This window comes from Eulemur rufifrons, chromosome 19 (genome assembly GCF_041146395.1).
Source record: "Eulemur rufifrons isolate Redbay chromosome 19, OSU_ERuf_1, whole genome shotgun sequence".
NCBI lineage: Eukaryota > Metazoa > Chordata > Mammalia > Primates > Lemuridae > Eulemur > Eulemur rufifrons.
The window spans coordinates 95451009-95470478 of record NC_091001.1 but is presented as its reverse complement, the minus strand read 5'-3'; the positions used below and the strand labels follow the sequence as shown (position 1 = coordinate 95470478).

Here is a 19470-nt window from a genome sequence, read left to right as displayed (position 1 = left end):
AAAGAAATACTATTTAAAGGAATAAAAAATCATTTTATTAAATCCCCACATTTTAAAAAATAACAATACTCGGTGAGTGTATTGAAATGAGCACTCATAAATTTCTGGGGGGAAAAAAATGAAAGATACAGCTTTTTTGGAAAGCTGTTATGCCTGAAAAAATATGTTATGCTCTTTGACCCAGTAATTCTCTGACCAAGGAAGTAGTCATATATTTAGACAAAAGTTGAATGTTCAAAGATATTCATTCCAGAACTATTTAAATATGAAAAATGTCCAACTTTCCTTCTCTACTCCCACTGCGTCACTTGACTAGCCTAAAAAAAATGTCCAACAAGTGGAGAATGATTTAATAATAGGATGGAATGTTATGCCCCATGAAACACAACGTTTCCTAATATCCTTAACTATGTACTGCAGTGTGCACAGTATAATATTGAGTGAGCGCCTGGTCTTCACACTACACTCAGACCTGCTCCTCCTGCAGTCTTCTCCATCCTCCCAGTGGCTTGGGCAAGAAACCCTGGGGTCATTTTTGACCACCCTCTCTCACTTCCCACAGTGTTCTGCAGCAAATCCCATAAGTTCCACATTTAGTAGGATTCTCCCTACTTTCTTGACCTTTTGTGGAACATGAACTGAAAAGGCACGAGGAGAAAATGAAGCAGTTCCAAATTCCCCTGTAGTGGTTAGGGTTTGGGTTCCTAAATTAAGGTCCAATTTTTCTCCTCCTTGAATTAAGTTATCTAACAATTTCTTTTTCCTAGAGCTGAAACCAATGGGCCAAGGGGTCTCACTGAGAACATAACATCTAAAGGGAGGGTGGCAGGATTCAAAGTATTACTACAATGAACAGAGGTACATGAGGGAGAAAATAACAGGATTCATTGGTGCTAAGCCTACTTGCTGAGAAATGTTGTGTATTTGCAGTGAGCAACAAATTTTGTACAGCATGAAGGATCATCAAATTTAAAGAAGACCCTAAAACTAAGTGTGTGGAAGCCTCTGCTAGCTTAGCTGCTGTGGCTATTAGGCAAGACGAGTAGGCTTTGCCACTAGGTCAGGCGAGACGTAGTAGTCTTTTGATGTCTGATGATTCAGATCGTCAGGAAGGAAACATAATTTCTTCTCAACACTCATAAGTTCGTTGCTGGGGCAGACCTCTGTAACAAAAGACAGATTAGCAAGAGACAAACAAGCAAGTGTATTAACATATGCAGCGCACATCATGCAGGAAAAACCTCAATGAAAGGTAACTCAAGGCAGTGGCTTCAAACTCTGTCTCGACAATGAACAATAATTTGTAGAGAAATGACAGGACAAAGGAAAGCAATTTTAGGCTTCCAAAGGTAGGAAACTGTGGGAAGGTGAATACATGGGAAGAAGCTAATGGAGTAAGGTTTGTTTGTCAATTCCTCTGGTGCCATCTCTGGGCTGATAAGAGCCATCTCCAGTAAAGGAAAATTTATTAATGTATCCTGTCTTGAGACAGAAATGCAGGAGGACAGAGAGAGAGCTCTTCCTCTGTTTGCTGATTCTTAATTGCCTTTAGCTCAAAAATAATTTTTATGGCAAAGAGGCGTATTTTGGGGTGACACATTCTGGTTTCCTTCACCATGAAGTTGAGTCACAACACTGAAGGTTTATCTATATCTCGCATGTACAAATAGGTAGAAAGGTATATGTTAATTTGGTAAGCCCAGAGTGGCAGGTTATTGAAGGGCTGATTTAGTTTACAAAAGGCCTCTATGTTTAGATTCCAAAGGAAGAAGTTTGCACTTGGTTATTAGTGTGATGATATCAGAAAAGTTGGAAACCCACTACCTGCATTAGCTAGGATTCTTCTCAAGTGTCTTCTTAGGAGTAATTGGGAAAGTTTTGAATGGGCTATTGTCTGTCAGAAGTAAAAGATTTACCTCCCTGGGGTAAATTATGTTCTGCATAATGAATTTTGACACAATTGGAACTTCTCTCTGCAAACCTTATACTCTTCCTAAAAGAAAATAGTAGATAGCTGGAATCAGTCTTAGAGCTTACCTCATCTTTAGAACACAACAAAAGCTCATCCATGCATCAAATATGAATAAAATAACAGAGAAATTTAAGGCCCTTGAGGTTGTGGTTGAGGACTTGTGAAAAGTAGGAGGGGCCTTAGTAAATCTTTGGGGCATAACAATCCAGGTATACTGATTTTCCCAGGAAAAGGTAAATATTGACTATTTTGATCTAAAGGAATGCAGAATATATATTTACAACTGTAAAATATGCAGACTCAGAAGGCACTGGAGATAAAAGAGTATTTGGTTCTGGGCCCCAATGACTATTCTATTTATGACCCCAAGGTCCAGAGCAAATCTATATCCCTCCCATTGGGTTTTTTGACTGGGAGGGTAGAGATGTTACAAGGACTTGTTTAAAATATGATCAGTCCTTTTTCTATCAGATTTTTACTATTTATTTTAATCGTTCTTTAGCTCTGGTTTAGAGGCTATTGGGCAAGTTTGGGTAGAAATTTAGATGAGTCATTCTGGACCTTTATGGATTCAGCCCTGGTAATCCTGCAAACAACTGCATGTTTGAAACTTTGTTCCCTTTTTGTTCTAAAGTGCCTCTCCAACAATTTTGTTCATTTCAAAGATTCCTCCAATTGGGCAGTAAAATTCTAAATTATCCTTGGTGAAATTATGCTTTCTAGAAAGATAAGGCCACAGATTTGGGTGATAGTGTAAATGCACGTAAGAAACAGGAGTCTTCTGAGGCAGGGGTACAGGCTTAGGTTTAGACTGAGACAAAGCCATAATTCTGGGACCAGTGAGTCCACAGAGTTGCTTGTGTACCTCATGTTTAACCCCTCCTCCCCCAACCAAAGGCCTGGGCCTTCCAACTACAAACCCCAACGAGATTTGCAGTTCCCAGAGCCAGACTCTCTGGACAAAGCAGGGGAAGACTGAGGAGAGTTCTCATAGGGTTTATTTGTAATCACCAAAACTTGGAGACAACCCAATATCCTTCAGTGAATGAGTGGATAAACTGTGGTACATCCATGCATTGTTTGGAATACTGCCCAGCAATAAAAAAAGAACTATTTATCCACACAACAACTTGGATGAAAGTCAAAGGCATTATACTGAAAAGAAAAAAAAAAAAAGCCAGTCTCAAAAGTTACTGTATGATCCTATTTATATAACATTCACAAAATGACAAAATTATAGAGTGATGGAGAACACATCTGTGGTTGCCAGGGGTTTGAGTTGTAGGGGGAGCGCACAGCTATAAAGGAGTAGCATGAGGATGTTTCTTTGAGGTTGTAGAACAGTTCTGTTTTCTGGTAGAGTAGTGACTACGTGAATCCATACATGTGATAAAATTTCATAGGCTGTATACCAAAAAAAAAAAGTGCATGTAAAAACTGATGAAATCAAATAAGGTCTGCAGTTTAGTTAAAAATGTACCAATGTGAATTTCCTGGTTTTAATAATTGTTATGTAAGATGTTACTGGAGGAAGCTGGATGAAGATACCTAGGAATTCTTTGTTCTGTTTTGCAACTGTGAGTCTAAAATTATTTCAAAAGTAAAAGTTTACAGAGAAATTGGAGGGGTGCTGATTTCTGCAGCACCACTTGGGAATCTCTTCAATTTCTACAGGAAAGGATAATATAAAATAAAGCCTCTGAAGAATTATAAATTAAATGTAGTTTCTAAATGCTGTAATTTCATTTGTTATAATTTTGACTTGGAAATTATTTTAACTATGTATTATTAGCAGTGTTTTGTATTGTTACAAATATATTGTATACATGGAAAAAAATCCTTTGGTGAATTTCCCTTCAGGATAAAATAACTCCTTAACCATGATGTACAGCACTCCTGATGAGGTGGCTGCCTTTTTAACCACATCTCCTCTGCCCCAGCATGCATTCTGGGATGAACTATTGGCAGTCCTTTCCCCGCTCCCCATACGTTCCCCTTTCCTCTTGACTCTTATTTTCTTAAAGAATTCTCTTCAAGGCCCAGGTCAAACGCTGCTTCCTCTAAGAAGCTATCCCTGGCCCAGGAAGCAGAGTTGCTCCAATGGCATGCTCTTCCTGTATCTGGGGTTGGAGTGAAATGTGTTGCCCTGTGATTATTTTGTTCACTTGTCCACCTCCCACCTGAGTCCATGAATTCCTCAAGGGCCAAGACTGGGTCCCATTCCTTCCTATAGGCCCCGTGCCTAGCACACACTCCATAAATGGCAATGAGAGAGCGAGTGATCTGAGGCTCTGAAAAGTCCTTAGGAACCAATTTTGTCTATTCTTCCCTGACTTAATACAGTAATTTTCCACAAAACTAAAGATCAAAAAGGGTTCTGACTAATCACATTTAAACAAAACAGTAAATCAATATTTAAGACATATTTTCCAAATATTTAAAAAATAAAACATTCAACTTAGTTAAGATTTTATTATATCAACATTTTTTACCACTTTTCATTCATGACACAGTGTTGTGAAAGAGAAAAATCACAAGGTTGCACTCGTGAGCATCCTTGGACAGTTAAGATCTAAGACTTAAGGGTAGGACATGGAGTCTGAAGGAGGATGGGTAGGATGTCGCGATAAAGAACATAAGCCTAATGTTAATCTCTATTTCGCTTCAAAATTTAACTGAAAAAATCGAGACGTTCTCTGCCCTACAGTCACTCACTAGTCTACCTGAAATGCTTAAAGGCAAACCCCTGCTTTCCCCTTCCAGCATCCTCCTGGGCAGATGATCTGGGACTCTGTAACTGTCTGCAGGTCTAGCTTTTGTCCCCACACCCCAACAAAATGACTCAGAGTGTCACCATTTCTTATTGCACAATTTAATGACCCCACCTTAGGTCTGGTAGCTTCATTCAACAGGCAGATGACCTCCTCTTTGAAACCGGCCCCTCCCTTGGCTCCCTGTCCTACCTCTTCTCCTTTCATCGCATCCCCTAACATTCTTCCAAGACTGAGTCATTGGTCTTAGGCTCATTTTTAAAAATAAAAGTTATAATAAACATGTTTCCCATATCCCAAATTTCCCATTTTCTGTTCACTGCCGTCTGACATCCTGTCATCTGTAAAGGCCCAGAGTAGGTGCCACCTTCCTCCAGAAACCCTGTAACTGCTGAGCCCCCACTCATCCATTACATGTGCCTGGAGCACATGACAGCCAAATGCACTTTCAGTGCTCAGCACTTCGTGTAGCCTGCTTTGCGGGGTTCTTGTTATTTATGAATCACTCTTATCTCTTCAACTGAAGGCTCCTTAAAGACAAGACTCATGCTTTAAAATGATCCCGTGTCCTCACAGTGCCTCACGGGGTGTTTAGCACATGGTGTCAGTAGTCAGTAAGCACTTGCTGATTGAGATTGAGGCAGTGTTGCAGTAGCTTGGAGAAAGAAATAAAAAGAAAACCTCTGAAATTTCCTTTCCCTCTTCATTCTCAGGGGGCTAAATTAGAGCGAGCCACCCTGATCTAGAACCATGCAAAATGAAATTGCTCTTCCTGCCCCCCAGTGGTGGTGTGGCAAGAGCACGGGATTTGGGTTCAGACAGCCTGGGTTCAGCTCCGACCTTGCTATTAAGGAGACATCAGCCTCACCAGGCTGCTGGAAACATGAATGTTCTCTTCCCAACACATCCCGTCAGCACTGCAGCTCCCTTCCCTCTCTGTGCTCAGGCTAGCTGAAGATGGGCCTGCAGTCCACCACCCAGTGCAGGCCACCAGGTCCCCTCTTAGAACCATCCTAAAACCCTGCTATGAGGAATATATACATCAGAGGAAGATTTTTAAATTTCTTACTGAGAGTCCCAAGGCTTCATGCAGCATCTGGCTGTGTGCAGCCAAAGAGGGCAGCTCGCGTTGTACTCTGCACCCTTCTCTTCACGTAGCCAACAGCACCTCCTCAGGAGACCAGAAAACCACCCTGACCGAGCCCACCTGCCATCTGACCCCCCCATGCCCCAGTTTAACCTCCCCCATTCATTCATTCATTCATTCACTCAATAAATAGGGATTGGGCAGCTATTGTGTGTGTACCAAGCCCCAAGCTAGTACTAACTGAAGAGAGACAGGGGCAGCATAGCTCCAAAAGCACCGCTCTGTCCTTCTGCCTGAGGCAGCAGAGAACAGAGAACCAAGCCTGTCTCTGCTCTCTCATCCTGACCAGAGGGTCTGTGGGGAGTTGGTTCAGGGTGCTGGAAAGAACTTGAGTCTGATGTATTGAAGATTCTGTTGGTAAAGGTTGCTCAGCCCCCAAGGCAGGGTGACGATGAACCTTTGGTTCCCATAGGCAGCATCTCTTACTACCCTCACAACAACTCCATGTTCAATAATACCATCATTCTGACTCCTCAAACATGAAAACTCAGGCTTGGGTGCCTTCGCCTACTTGCCCAACATCTCACAGGCAGTGAGTGGCAAAGCCTGCAGCCAAGCCACACCTTCTGCCATCAAACCTGTCACCAACACACTGCCTCCAAGAGACAGGTGCTGGGGGCCTCGGGTTGATGGGTGATTCTGTGGACATTTGTTGACTTAAAAAGTAGGTGATTGAGGAACTTAAAGATCTCCAGTGAAGAGTCTTTACAAAGAAAGGGTTACCTTTCTATCTGCCCGCCTAGATGGCCCCTACTAAAATGGATTAATTTTAGCAATGAGGAGTTCTGTTTACTACACTCCTGGGTTTCCATTAACCCTTGGAGTTATGATCAGATAGAGCAACTTAGCAAGAACTCCCCCAGAGGACTCCTTCCCCTGGCAGCATCATCCTGACCAGCCCAGGAAAACTTCTGTAAGAATTGAGATCATTGTTCAGCAGGACATGTCCAGGACCCCAGTGGCTGTGACCTCTCCAGGGCTCAGGATATTAGGGGACAGCTATGTGACTTAAAAGTATGATGAGAACAGAATCCTGGAGAAGCTCCAGTCCCTACCTGAACCTACAACCGTCCAGATCCCTGTCCTGGGTCTGCTGTAGTGGGCACATCTGATGCCCCAGCCAGCCCTGGAACTACTCCACTTGCCCCATCCTACCTTTGACTAGTCCAGCTTTGAGAGGCTGAGCCTCTCTATGAGTCAGGTCCTTGCCTGTCCATGAGAAGAAGGTGATTGGCTGGATCTGCCAGGGCTTTGTGACCCGCTGGCAGGGCTCCTGCAGCCCCTCAGAACCCTTCATCCCTGCCTGCACATATTGCCTCTGTGCAACCTTAGAATAACCTGTATGTGTGACCCACAGGGGCAAGGGTAGCAATTTTGCAGATTTTCCAAACAGGTGACTTCAGCCCCCCGGGCCTGGGCAGGAAGGGGTAGCCCAGTGACAATGGGCATAGCCCCACATCAGGAGCAGGAAATATTTTGGCAGGCTCTGCAGAGTTCTCTCTCTTCTGATCCCACAGCGTCTGTTCCAGTTTTCCTGGCTGGTAGGATGGCATCTACAATGCATAACCTATGGGAAATCTGGAGTTGGGAAGGAATCGTGGTCAGAGCCCAGCTCAGGAAGTCCAGATGGCTGTCTCTAGGCAGAAGGGGCGGAGAAAAGCGCAGTTCTGTGGTCTGTCTCCCTTCTGGACTGGCCATCCCATGATCTTAGAGACCAGACGCTGGCTGTGTGTCAGGCGCCTGCTTCCCAAGTGCCCTCAGATTCTCACTGTCTGCCCCAGTGATATTGATAACACTTAACCGAATATTGATTGTATGCCAGGCTGTGTGCTCAGCGCTTTGTATACGTGGCTCGCTTAATCCTCATCACAGTTCTATGAACTGGAAACTGGCACTCTCCCCATTTTATAGATGAGGAAACTGAGACCTAAAATCAAACAGCTAGGACATGGTAGAGCCAGGATTTGAACTCAAGTGTTCTGACTGGAGATCCAGTATTCTTAAAGTACTGTCTTTTTGCAGCTTGCTGGAGGCATCCCTGCCACCTCCTGCAGGACTGAAAGACCTGGCATGTCTTTTATAGCCATGCTGGGCAAAGGGTGGAGGCCTGGGAACTGCAGGGCGCTCTTCCAGGGACCAGCCAGAACTGGGCTGAAGTTGGAGTAAAAGGAGCCCTAGAGAATTAGAGAAGACTGGGGGCCCCTGAATTATCTTCAAGACATATTTGTAGAAGACAGATTTCCACTGAAGATTTAAAAATAAAAAGCCAAAATTAGATTTAGGCTGTTGATAAGGTTATGAACTATGAGAATCTAACATTTCAGAGTTATGCAAACTTACTGGTCATCTTTATGATTTAAGAATATAAGTGCCTAGATCTAAGTGCTGTCCTATGTGTCCGGGAAGGAACTGAGGATAGCGAGATTTGGTCTTGATGACCCTTTTTCAAGGCTTCAGTGTGCAGAATGACCAGAAGCTTCCCCTCTCCCAATGAGAGATGCACCCACCTTCCCCATTGCCAGTGGAGGTACCACGAACCTTATGGTCCTAGCATAGGAAGTGGTTTGGCAAAGTCACCAGATTAAACCTCAGCTTTTCTTTCCCCTGACTGCAGACCTAGTAGCAGGCGTCAAGGCCCTGCAGAGCAGGCCTAGTTATCCCAAGGACAAGTCTCGGGCTGATCTTCAAGTGGGGTTTCCAGCCAACCTGGATGGTGGCATGCCATAACCCAATCAGGGTCTGTTTCCCCTGACAGTCACCATGTGCCAAAGATGATGCTAGAAACATGGGGACAGGCTTGGGAGACCCTGTGGCTGCATCTCTTGGGACAGAGTCTCCCCCTCTGGGTGGTGACCTACCATTCTCTCAGGGAGGCGAAGGCACTCTTGGGAACAGGTGTATCATCACTAAGCATCTCCTCAGCCTGCGTCTTTGCTGTGATTGGAAGCAGCTGGTCCAGTTGGAGCCGGATGCTCGGGGAAATGCTTTCTATAGCTCTGCCCCCTGCAGCTGGTCTGGTTCAAGTCCAGGCCCAAGTCAACCCCCAGTTCAAAAGGCCATCAGAAGTTAGACCAGTTGAGTTCAACTTGTGGCTTTGGGGAATAGGGAGGCTGGTTTAGTTCAGTCCAGAATCTTAGAGCAGACCCAATACTCTACGCTACTCCAGCCAGCCCAGCTCTTAGGGGACATCTGGGCCAGCAGTAGGCTTTCCATGCACCCTCTTCCCTCACATCACCAGCTTTTGACTGAACCTGGCTTCCTGTTTGGGGACTAGATCAAAGTTAGGCACTCTCCCTTCTCTAAACTGAGATCAGAAAAGGGAAATATGAGGATGAGGGGAAAACATTTAAAGGGACCTTTGCTCAGGACCTGGGTGCCACCTGCTGGCCATGTTTAGTTCTATTTACACAGCTAAATTTAGGAGAGGAAAATTAAAAGGGCATCCTGCTTTTCACAGCATAATGAGGGATAAGGAAATGAGGAGGCTGGTCCTTCATGCAGCTCTAGCAAGTGTGGCAGAGACTCCTTGCAGAGACCCCTGGGTGCCCTGGATGAGTGCTCCTGAGCCAGATGGACCTCGGCCAGAACAGAGAGAAGCACCACCGGGGAGGACCTGAGCCAGTCCTGAGGGAGACTAAGGCTCTGTTCCTAGTATCAGCTGCCCACCTTCCCCAGAAGCCCCCTAGGGGGTGACAGCATGATTGATTGCTCTCCCTGAAAGGAGCTATGTTTTCCAACTTTCTTCTTACAGGCATTGTTGCCACTTGTGGGACCCTAGAATCAGACTGATCAAAGGTGTGGAAAATGCCGTCCCATCATCAGACACTGATAGAACTGAGAGTTTGGCTTGGGCATCTTTTCAAGTAGCTGTATAATTTTTGATGACTCTTGGAGCCTGGATAGCAAGGTCTTTAGTTGTATTCTAAGCTCCAGGGAAACTGGAGATTTTTCCTGTGTACCAAGGAGGAAGAGAGCTAACACTTTCTCTCCCAGGAAGGTGGCAAAACATGCCAACATCCCAGTCTATGCCATGGCAACACAGACCAGGAAATCCCAACTAAACACATGTATTAGATGAGGGCTGTGGTTCTCATACCTGGCTGTGCACCAGAATCACCTGGGGTATCAAATATATATATGTGTGTGTGCATAAATATAATATATATAAATTTTTATATAAGAAATTATGTATCATGTATATTATATTACATGTAATATATAATAAGTATATATATTATATACACATGCTTGGGCTTCACTCTAGCCTATTGAAAAGCCTCTGCAGGAGAAGCTAAGGTGCTCTCCTAGTAAAGAACCTCTGGAACGTGTGCAGTGGGCCTGAACCATCAGCAGGTCCAGTCCTATGGACCCCCAGGAAAGCTACCCTCAGACTGGAAGACCCCTTGAAACTCAAATGATTTCAGTGAAAAACTGGAGACGAGTTTGGACTAGAACCATCGCCTCTACTTTTCTTCAATAATCCGCCCTTGAAACTCACACACTTTAAACAGAACAAAATCCCTACAGTGGCTCAGCAACGCCCAGGGCCAACCTAAGACAATCCTCAGAAGCCCCCCTGACCAGCCTAGACCCCGGAGGCCTAGCAGTGTGTCAGCCACAGCTGGGCCACAATCACCGTGCCCCAAGGGGCCCCAAGGCTCCCTGGAGAAATGAGTCTGAGCCTGCGGAAAGCTCCCAGATAGTCATTCCAGACAGTTGCCAGAATGGCTTGTGCCCTCTGCACCCAGCTCCTGGCAGGTCTCTGCAGACCCCCAGGGACCTGGCAGAGGCTGAACACTTATATTAATACTTTGGGGCCATTCAAATCCATCTCTCTTTAACTGCACACTCTCTCCTTCCTGACTGTAGCACTTACTGTTTTTCAACACACTTTGGGCATTTGGTTATACTGCTCTCATGTGTGTTTGTCTCTCCAGTTAAGATTATGAACTTCTTCAGGACAAGGGCAAATCTTTTCAATTTCTCACAGTCTGTAACAAAATAAATACTCATCAAAATAAAATGCCCTTCCCTTGACCCAGCCCACTCTGCCTCTTTCGCAAGCTCAGTGACCATCCACCCCCGTCCACTCCTCCTGCTCTTGTTACTTTAGGTCTGTCCCCCGAAACTCGGAAACACTCTCCTAACCCGTCTGCAATTCCATTCCAGCCATGTGGTTAGGCAATTGTCGTTCACTGAGCATTGGTCTGGAACCCAAAAGTGAATGTTACGGTAGCCTGGCCATTGGAGAGCTTACAGTCAGGGGCAAGGGACAGACACAAATGATCTCAAGAGAATGTGAGAATGCCGTGATGAGCTGTGCTCAGGTGCTGTAGGAACATATCTTCACATAGGGGTTCAGGGAAAGTTCCCTGGACACAATGCCAACTCCACTGCAGAGTCCTAAAGGTTGAGTGGGGTGGGGGACCCAGGCCAGAAGGAGATGAAAGACAATTCAGAAAGAGAGGACATGAGGAGGTGTCACTTGTTCAGCAGACTTTCTGAACACCTTGCCTGTGACAGGCCCAGATACCCTACTCCTGGCTTCAAGGCACTTCCTGACATGGGGGGCAGACAGTCCAGTGGTGACCACGCAGGTCGGGGTAGAGGGCAGTGGGCTGAAAGCCACTGTGTAAGAGGAGACTCAAGTACAGTCATAATTACCCTCGGAAATCTCTGACATTGCCAGGTCCTGAGTCCTTGGAGGCTCCCACGACAATAATTTTTGTTTCTCTTGGCTTTTTGGCCCTGCCTGGCCTCCCTTTCCCTGGGCAATGACGGACAAGGTTTATTTTTAGGAATAGGAAGGACTAGGAATAAAAGAGTTTTCTCTCATGATTTTTCTTCCAAAAATCCATTTAAATGTGCATATAATGAGGTTCTATTATATATGCTTGGGGTCGGGGTGCAGGCGTGGGGGGAGCAGAGCCCGGCAGATGCCATGCCGAGCCCCGCTTTTGCTTCCCAGACCTGACCGCGCCCGCTCCTCCTCCCCGCATCTCGGTCAGAGGCAGATGCTGATTCCGTAGGGCCTGGGGTGGGGCGAGAGAACTGGAATTTCTAACAAGCTGAGGCCCATTTTACCCCAGTGATGCTGTCCCCGGACCTCAGTTTGAGAACTGTGGAGCAGAGAATGCATGGACTTTGGGGTGGGGACAGTGGACGAACGCGGAGCTGCCTATGGCTCCCAACTGGGGGAGCAAAGTGGGAGAAGGCTAAAGAGATGGGGTCCATTTAGGAGTTTGATAAGTGGTAGGGAGGGGTCATATTGTAAGAGCAGATGCCTACAGGGGACAGGGAGGTGGGCTGGGTGTACTCTTACTTTGCAGAGACACTTTACATCGTAAGCCTGGAGAAAATTCATTCACTCCAGAAATATGAGTTCTCACGATTCTCGGAATACAGTCCTTTTGACCTGTGTTCTGTTTCTCTATTTCTGATAAAGACCTAATCGTAAGAAATATTTCTCTCTCAAAAGTGCAAGTCAGTGACCATCAGCAGCTGACACTTGGCATCTGTGTGGGGCGGGGTGGGAGGGAGGCGCTCTTGCCAGCTGGCTCAGCTCCAGCTGTTGCTCTCGTTGCGGGAACATGGACTCAGCGTCTCCAAAAGAAGCCAGAAACCCCAAATTGTTTGTATGAAACATACCAACTTGAAAATATTAGGCACTAATTTAAAAATGTTTCCAACACTTTGAATGCTAAACAGTTCAAAGTCTGCAAGGCAAATTCAGCCAATGGGCGTCTCCTGTGTGACTCCTGGCTAAAAGAGCTTGAGGCTTGGGAGTGGGGCAGCCAGGCCTGCCTTTAGGTAGATGACTTAGGAGGAGGGAGGGGCTGGAGGCTGGAAGGCCTTTTTAGGAGGCTCCTGCTAACCTGAGCTAGAGAGAGAGTACAATGGTCAGCTGTCCGCATCCGTGGGTTCCATCCGTGGATTCAACCAACCTGGAATTTAACCAACTGCAGATTGAAAATATTTGGGGAAAAAAGGAGGAGATTGCACCTTTGCCAAACATGTACAGAACTTTTTTTCTTATTCCTAAACATTACAGTATAACAACTATTTATGTAGCATTTACATTTTGTTGGATATTATAAGTAATCTAGAGATGATTTAAACTATATGGAAGAATGTGTCTAGGTTATATGCAAACTCTACACCATTTTACATAAGGGACTTGAGCACCCATGATTTGTATATCTGGGGTTCCGGAACAGTGCCCCGCAGAGAGCGAGGAATGCATACACTCTGAGGGTGAGAGGAGCAGGGCAGATGGAGGGGCAGGTCCAGGACTTGAGAAATGGCTCCATGGGGGCATGAGGGGAACGGGCTGTCTGAGTTGACCCTACCGGTTTCTAACTTGGGCGACTGCTGGCTGCTGGTGACATCCACTGGGGTACTGAATACAGGAGAGAAGCCTGTGTGAAGGGAAGGTTCTGGACAAGTGGAGATTAGGTGCCTGTGGTCAGCCAGCAGGCCACAGGCCACAGGAATATGAAGTCTGAAGTCAGAGGAGAGGCAAAGTTTAGTTGGCTTTCTGAAACACAAATCTGGTCAAGTTACTGTCTCCTTGAAATCTCTAATGGCTTCCTGTTGTCTAAACAGAAAGTCCAGCCACCTCCTCATGGTAAACAAAGCCCTCTCAATCTGTCCCTGCCAGCCTCATTGTGCCACGCCCAACACAACAACCTGCTCCCCAGGCCTGCAGAACAATTCAATTCTGGAATGAACTGTGCCTTTGTTCTTGCTAGTCCTGTGTCTGAAATGCCCTTCCACCCAATCCCTTTTTATGTCTGGAAAATTCCTATTCCTTTCAGGCTCCAACACCTCTGCTCTGAAGCCTTCACAGACCCTGCCAAGCAGATGAAATCATGCCCTTCTTTGTGCCATCCCTGAACTTCTGTGTGCTTGTTTTTACTTCCCAGCGCTCCTTACTGAGGGCACTTGCCTGTCTATAAACTCCTGGAAGGCAGAGACCATATCTCAGTTAACTCTGAACCACCAGTTCATCTAGCATACATATAGTAGACATGCATTAAATATTTAAAGAATATTAAATGGAAGAAGGACCCCTTCTTTGGGGGCTAAACTGAAAGGCGGGTGCTGGAAGGAATGCTTCTCACCTCCCCAGGGGTCATGCAGTCCCTCCTCTCCCGACAGCTAAAGAACAGCACGAGGGCCAGGTGCTGACCTCGCCTTTCTTCTTTCTTTGCAGCTGGGGTATGGCCGTCAATGTGTACTCCACATCTGTGACCAGTGAAAATCTGAGTCGCCATGATATGCTTGCGTGGGTCAATGACTCCCTGCACCTCAACTATACCAAGATAGAACAGCTCTGTTCAGGTAGGAGGCTGGGGATGGGGGAAGAGGCCCTGCTGGAGGGAAAGGAAGGGAAGGCAGGACTGCAGAGCGGCCACAGCAGGGAACGTACAGTCATGTGTCACTTAATGGTAGGGATAATTCTGAGAAATGTGTTGTTAGGTGATTTCGTCATTGTGGGAACACCGTCGGGTGTACTTACACAAACCTGAATAGCCTACTACAAACCTAGGCTACAGCCTATTGCTCCTGGGCTACAAACCTGTACAGCCGGTTAATGTACTGAATACTGTCGGCAATTTTGTGACACAATGGTATTTGTGTATCTAACCATATCTAAACATACGGTATTATAATCTACGGGACCACGGTCATATATGAGGTCCATCATTGACTGAAGCATTATGGAGTGCCTGACCATAGCTTGTAATTAAGATCAAGGAGGAGAGCTGGAGAGCCTGAGCTAGTCAAACAGTTTGGAATAGAAGTCAGGAAATGGAAGAAGGGAAAGTGAAAGGCGAGAGAGGCACAGTGAAGGGCTATGCGGTGGGGCTGGGGGAGAGTGGAGAACTGAGGGCCAGGACAGGCAGCGAAGCCACAGGTTAACAGCACGAGGTCTGGTCCAGCCACTCCAGGTCCCTATTCTGGAGGCACAACCCTGGGCAAGTCACTATACCCCCCTAGGTCTCAGTTTTCCCGACCATAAGATGGAGATAATGTCGCCAACTAACTGGCATTGCTGTTAGGATTACACTACGTACGTGCAGTGTTTGGTATGGTGCTGAAACATGATATGCTTCAGTAAATAGTCATTGCTCTTATTCTTGGAAAGCTGGGGAGATTCTGGCCATGTCTATCCTAAAAATATGACTGGCTGCAGCCCCAGGACAAAGAGAAGAGGAGAGCAGGTTTGGGGGAGTAGACCAGCTGAGGGCCTGGTGGAGGGACCGAGAGCAGCCCAGCAAGCCCCCTCAGCCGGCCGTGCTTCTCGCAGGGGCAGCCTACTGCCAGTTCATGGACATGCTCTTCCCTGGCTGTGTGCACTTGAGGAAGGTGAAGTTCCAGGCCAAACTAGAGCACGAATACATCCACAACTTCAAGGTGCTGCAAGCAGCTTTCAAGAAGATGGGTGTTGACAAAGTAGGTGCCTGTGCTCCGGGGGGCCCTGAGGAGCTGTGTGACCCTGGGGAAGAAGATGGCCTGCCACCTGGGGCCACAGGGGCTGCTGGGGTCATTCCAGTGCTCACGCCTCTCTCCACCTCCCGACTCTCCGAGGGAATGTGTTCCCCCAGCTCAAGGCACAGTGGAAAATCCATAACACTTGACATCCCATCATGACAACATTCCTTTCCCTTCCTCCCCTCCGGACCCTACCCATCCCAGATGCTGGGGCTCTGTGTACTGCCCCTATTAAGTTCCATTTCTCTGTAGAGCCCAAGAAAAGTCTCTTTGCTCACTGTCCTGCCTTGAGGGCCACAGGGCTGTGGGTCCTGAGCCCCCGGCCCACATACAGGCAGCAGAACCACGGGATGCCTCCCCACGCGGTTCTTCCCGTGCCTGTAGGAAAGGCATGTCTCTGGATCCGAGGCCGGGGCCTGCCAGCCTACTGGTCTGCTCTGGTGCCACGGGAGGGGGCCGGGGGAGAGAGTGGAGGATGCTGCAGCCCAGGGGCTGGCTTTCCTGAGAGCAGTGGCTCTCTCGCAGAGGAAGGCGGCCCTACGGCAGCAGGGAGTTAAAGTGTTCTGCTTATGTGGTCTATTTCAGATCATTCCTGTAGAGAAATTAGTGAAAGGAAAATTCCAAGATAATTTTGAGTTTATTCAGTGGTTTAAGAAATTCTTTGACGCAAACTATGATGGAAAGGATTACAACCCTCTGCTGGCGCGGCAGGGCCAGGACGTAGCGCCACCTCCTAACCCAGGTGATCAGATCTTCAACAAATCCAAGAAACTCATTGGCACAGCAGGTAACGTGCCCGAGCCGGGGGAGGGAGTGTGGGGGGCCGGGCCGGCAGGGCTCTACAGCCATGAGTGCCCCCTGGGCTGCCGGCCCGGCCCTGCCACCTGGAGGAGACTGTTATCACGGAGTTCAGATGACGCCGCCTGCTGCCCATTTAGACCGGGGGAGTGACAATAGGGGGTGAGAGGGCTCCAAAAATTTTCTAAGAGGAGAGCCACCAGCACCAGTGATGGTGGCAGCTGGTAGCCGGAAGCCCAGGGCACTTCATTTCGTAACATGAGCTAACTTGTTTGCCTCCAGATGGTGGGGCAGTAAGGTGGCATGGTTTCCCCATCCAGGTCCATCCAGGCTAAGGGCCTGGTGCCAGCACCACAGCCCCTTCTTGCCCTGGCCCACTGGATGCCCGGGGGCAGGAGTTTGCCAAGCTGGATCATGTCTTCCCCCATTCCAAAAGCCCATAGCCCTACGTCCTCCACGGATCAGTCTCTAGAAACGAGGCTTTGTCTAGGTCCCAGAAGGGAAAGGAGAGGAGCAGCCCCAGCCCGCGTCGGACCCCGTCATAGCAGAGCCACCTCCTCCATCTACGCTGCTGTCCCGCCTGGGCCTGCCCCACTTGCCTGCTTGCTTTGCATTAGAATCAGCCCGCTCTGTCTAGGGAGGTGCCGGCCTAGACAGCAAGTAGCCACAGCATGCCGGCTGTGCTGGGAAGGAGCTCCAGTCCCTGATTCGGCCACCGCTGCATAGACACCCGGTCCAGCCCAGCAGAGGGGAACAGAGCCCATCCTGAGACAGGGGCTAGGAGGGGCGGGAGCCAGGTTTCTTGTGTGTCCTCCAGTCAGGAGACTCTGAGGTCGCCTCTAGGGAGGGTGGCTTTGGGCTGGGGCTTCTGGTAGGAAAGACCCTGCACCAGCTGCTTTTCATCGGGCTCTGGCTATTAGTATGAGAGGGCCCCAAACCCCTCCAGCCCCACTTCTCCAAATTCACTATTCCCTTTTCTCTCTCCCTTGGGCTGGCTCTTTCCCCACCCCAACACCTCACACCTTATTTTAGTTCCCTGTAGGGCTGCCTAGTTGCTGTAGTGTCCCCCGTGGCCAAGGCTTGGGGCCTAGGTGTAGATGCCCTTCCTGAGTGGCTGAGAGGTGAGGGGGGTGAGAGTGCCTGCCTGTCGCATGGGCCTGTCCCCGCAGTCCTTACACCAGGCTGTCTCCTGCCACGTGCACTGTGGCCTCACATGACCTCACCTGACTCTTCTCCTCTGGGCAGTTCCACAGAGGACATCCCCCACAGGCCCCAAAAACATGCAGACCTCTGGCCGACTGAGCAACGTGGCCCCACCCTGCATCCTCCGGAAGAATCCCCCATCAGCCCGAAATGGGGGCCATGAAACTGATGCCCAAATTCTTGAACTCAACCAACAGGTGAGTGGGATGGGTAAGAGCAGCCACAAAAGCCAGGCCCCTGGGCTGTCTGCAGGGACACGAGGAGGGCAGGCATGAGGCCGGGACCCCTGGCTTGAACACTGCCTTCTCCCCAAGCAGCTATTGGACTTGAAGCTCACTGTGGATGGGCTGGAAAAGGAGCGTGACTTCTACTTCAGCAAACTTCGTGACATCGAGCTCATCTGCCAGGAGCATGAAAGTGAAAACAGCCCTGTCATCTCAGGCATCATTGGCATTCTCTATGCCACTGAGGTGAGCTCCCCTCCACCCGCTAGTGCCCCGGGCCCTCTGCACCCTCTTCATTCTGGCCTGGCCCTAAGACCAGAAGCAGGAGAGGACCAGAAGAGACCTTGGAGAACATTTGCTGATGGGGGGAGAAAGGTGAAGTCACTAGCCCAGGGTCACATAGTGCCATTAGCAGGGATAGTCAGACTAGAACTCCGGGCTCCTGGGCTCTACACACCCCTTGGTCCTCAGCTTCCTATAGAACCTGACACCTCAGCCTGGCCTGCTGGCCCCACCACTTCCCTCTCCCTTCCCACCCTCCAGGAAGGATTTGCACCCCCTGAGGACGATGAGATTGAAGAACACCAACAAGAAGACCAGGACGAGTACTAAGGGCGGCTCCGGCCCTGGCTGACTGCACGGCCTCCCGTGCCTCCCCTCCCTGCTCCCACCCCCACATTATAATCCTTTCCTTACAGCCAGGTCGGCCGGTGCTCTGTGTCAGTGCCGCAGCATTGGGGAGCCGGGTGGGCGGGGCTTGGGGGGGGCAGGTGAGCAGGCAGAGGCCTGTCCTTGTCCTTGAGTGGCACTGGCCCAGCGGGCGGGACCCCTGCCCACTCCCTATCCCTATTTATTTCCGTTGTCTCTATGCTGTGTCGGCCAACACTTCCTAGGGTGCTGCCGACACCCACCCCAGCCAGCCACCTGCTCCCTGACAGCCAGCAGCTGTATATTTGACAAAGTCATTGGTATATTTTTACTTACTGGATTTTCCTTGCACTTTACCTGTTCTTTTCCAGGGCCAACAGCACGGGCTCGGGGCAGTGTGCCTGGCTTGGCTTCCCTTCCCCATGGCTGGGGGCTGGGGCAGGACTCACCAATTCTTATTTATTTTATCTTTTGATTTTCCAGTAGTCGAGGGAAGGCTGATGTCAGGAGAGGGAGAGGGGGCCTGAGGAGGTGGTGCTGTAGGCCCTGGGGTCAGGGAGAAGGGAGGGGAGCATGTGAGGGACAGAAATGACCTCCTGGCACCAGGCTCCCCTGCCCAGGCCCCTGTCCCCAGCACCGAAGCCCAGCACTGCCCCAAGGCCCCCAGCCGCTCCTTCCCGCAGCCCGGTTCACACCACACAGACTCTGCCTGGACCCTACTGTACGTCTGCCTCCCGCCCCCTCCCCACCCCTGCGCCTCGGGCACCAGCCTGCATACGTGTTCACTTTTATTTAAATAAACTTGTGTGGTAAAAGTCCATGCCATGTCTGCCTCTGCTGGGCCACAGCCTGGGTCTCTATGCTTTCCGCCTCCTGTGCGCCCCTCTCTCTCAAGGTGACGGCTGTGCAGCACAGCCTCGTTGTCAGCCTCTCGCAGGCTCAGAGGCTGACCTAGTCCCATCTCCCAACACTGGTAAGACCCCAAACCCCAATCCCTGAGGAGGAAAACTCACTGGGGCCCTGGCCATGACCAGGGGCAGCCCAGTAAAGTGGCTGCAAGTAACGGGGTGGCCTGGCCAACAGTGACTTCATTTCCATCTCCTTTGGGCCAGCTGGACTGCATGTTGTCCCCACCCCTTATCAAAGCTCACACAGCTCACAACAGTGATGCAGCTGGGGACAAGGGCTTATGTGACAGAGCTGGGAGGA

At 48.8% G+C, this 19470-nt stretch overlaps 1 protein-coding gene across 3 annotated transcripts in view; it reads left to right on the top strand.

The window, feature by feature from the left end:
• The window catches only part of MAPRE3 (microtubule associated protein RP/EB family member 3), a 51014-nt gene extending 31935 nt beyond the window's left edge, over window positions 1-19079 (top strand). Inside the window, exons 1-7 of one of the 3 annotated variants that reach the window (XM_069494002.1) lie at window positions 7200-7431; window positions 14106-14233; window positions 15204-15349; window positions 15974-16175; window positions 17432-17586; window positions 17707-17859; window positions 18157-19079. In XM_069494002.1, the coding sequence (XP_069350103.1) occupies window positions 14113-14233; window positions 15204-15349; window positions 15974-16175; window positions 17432-17586; window positions 17707-17859; window positions 18157-18225 (846 nt within the window). In that variant the 5' untranslated portion in view covers window positions 7200-7431; window positions 14106-14112 and the 3' untranslated portion in view covers window positions 18226-19079. Of the gene's footprint in view, window positions 1-7199; window positions 7432-14105; window positions 14234-15203; window positions 15350-15973; window positions 16176-17431; window positions 17587-17706; window positions 17860-18156 lie in introns of those variants that run through there. The other 2 variants (XM_069494003.1, XM_069494001.1) reach the window with 2 other exon arrangements.
• Window positions 19080-19470: the final 391 nt, after the last annotated feature.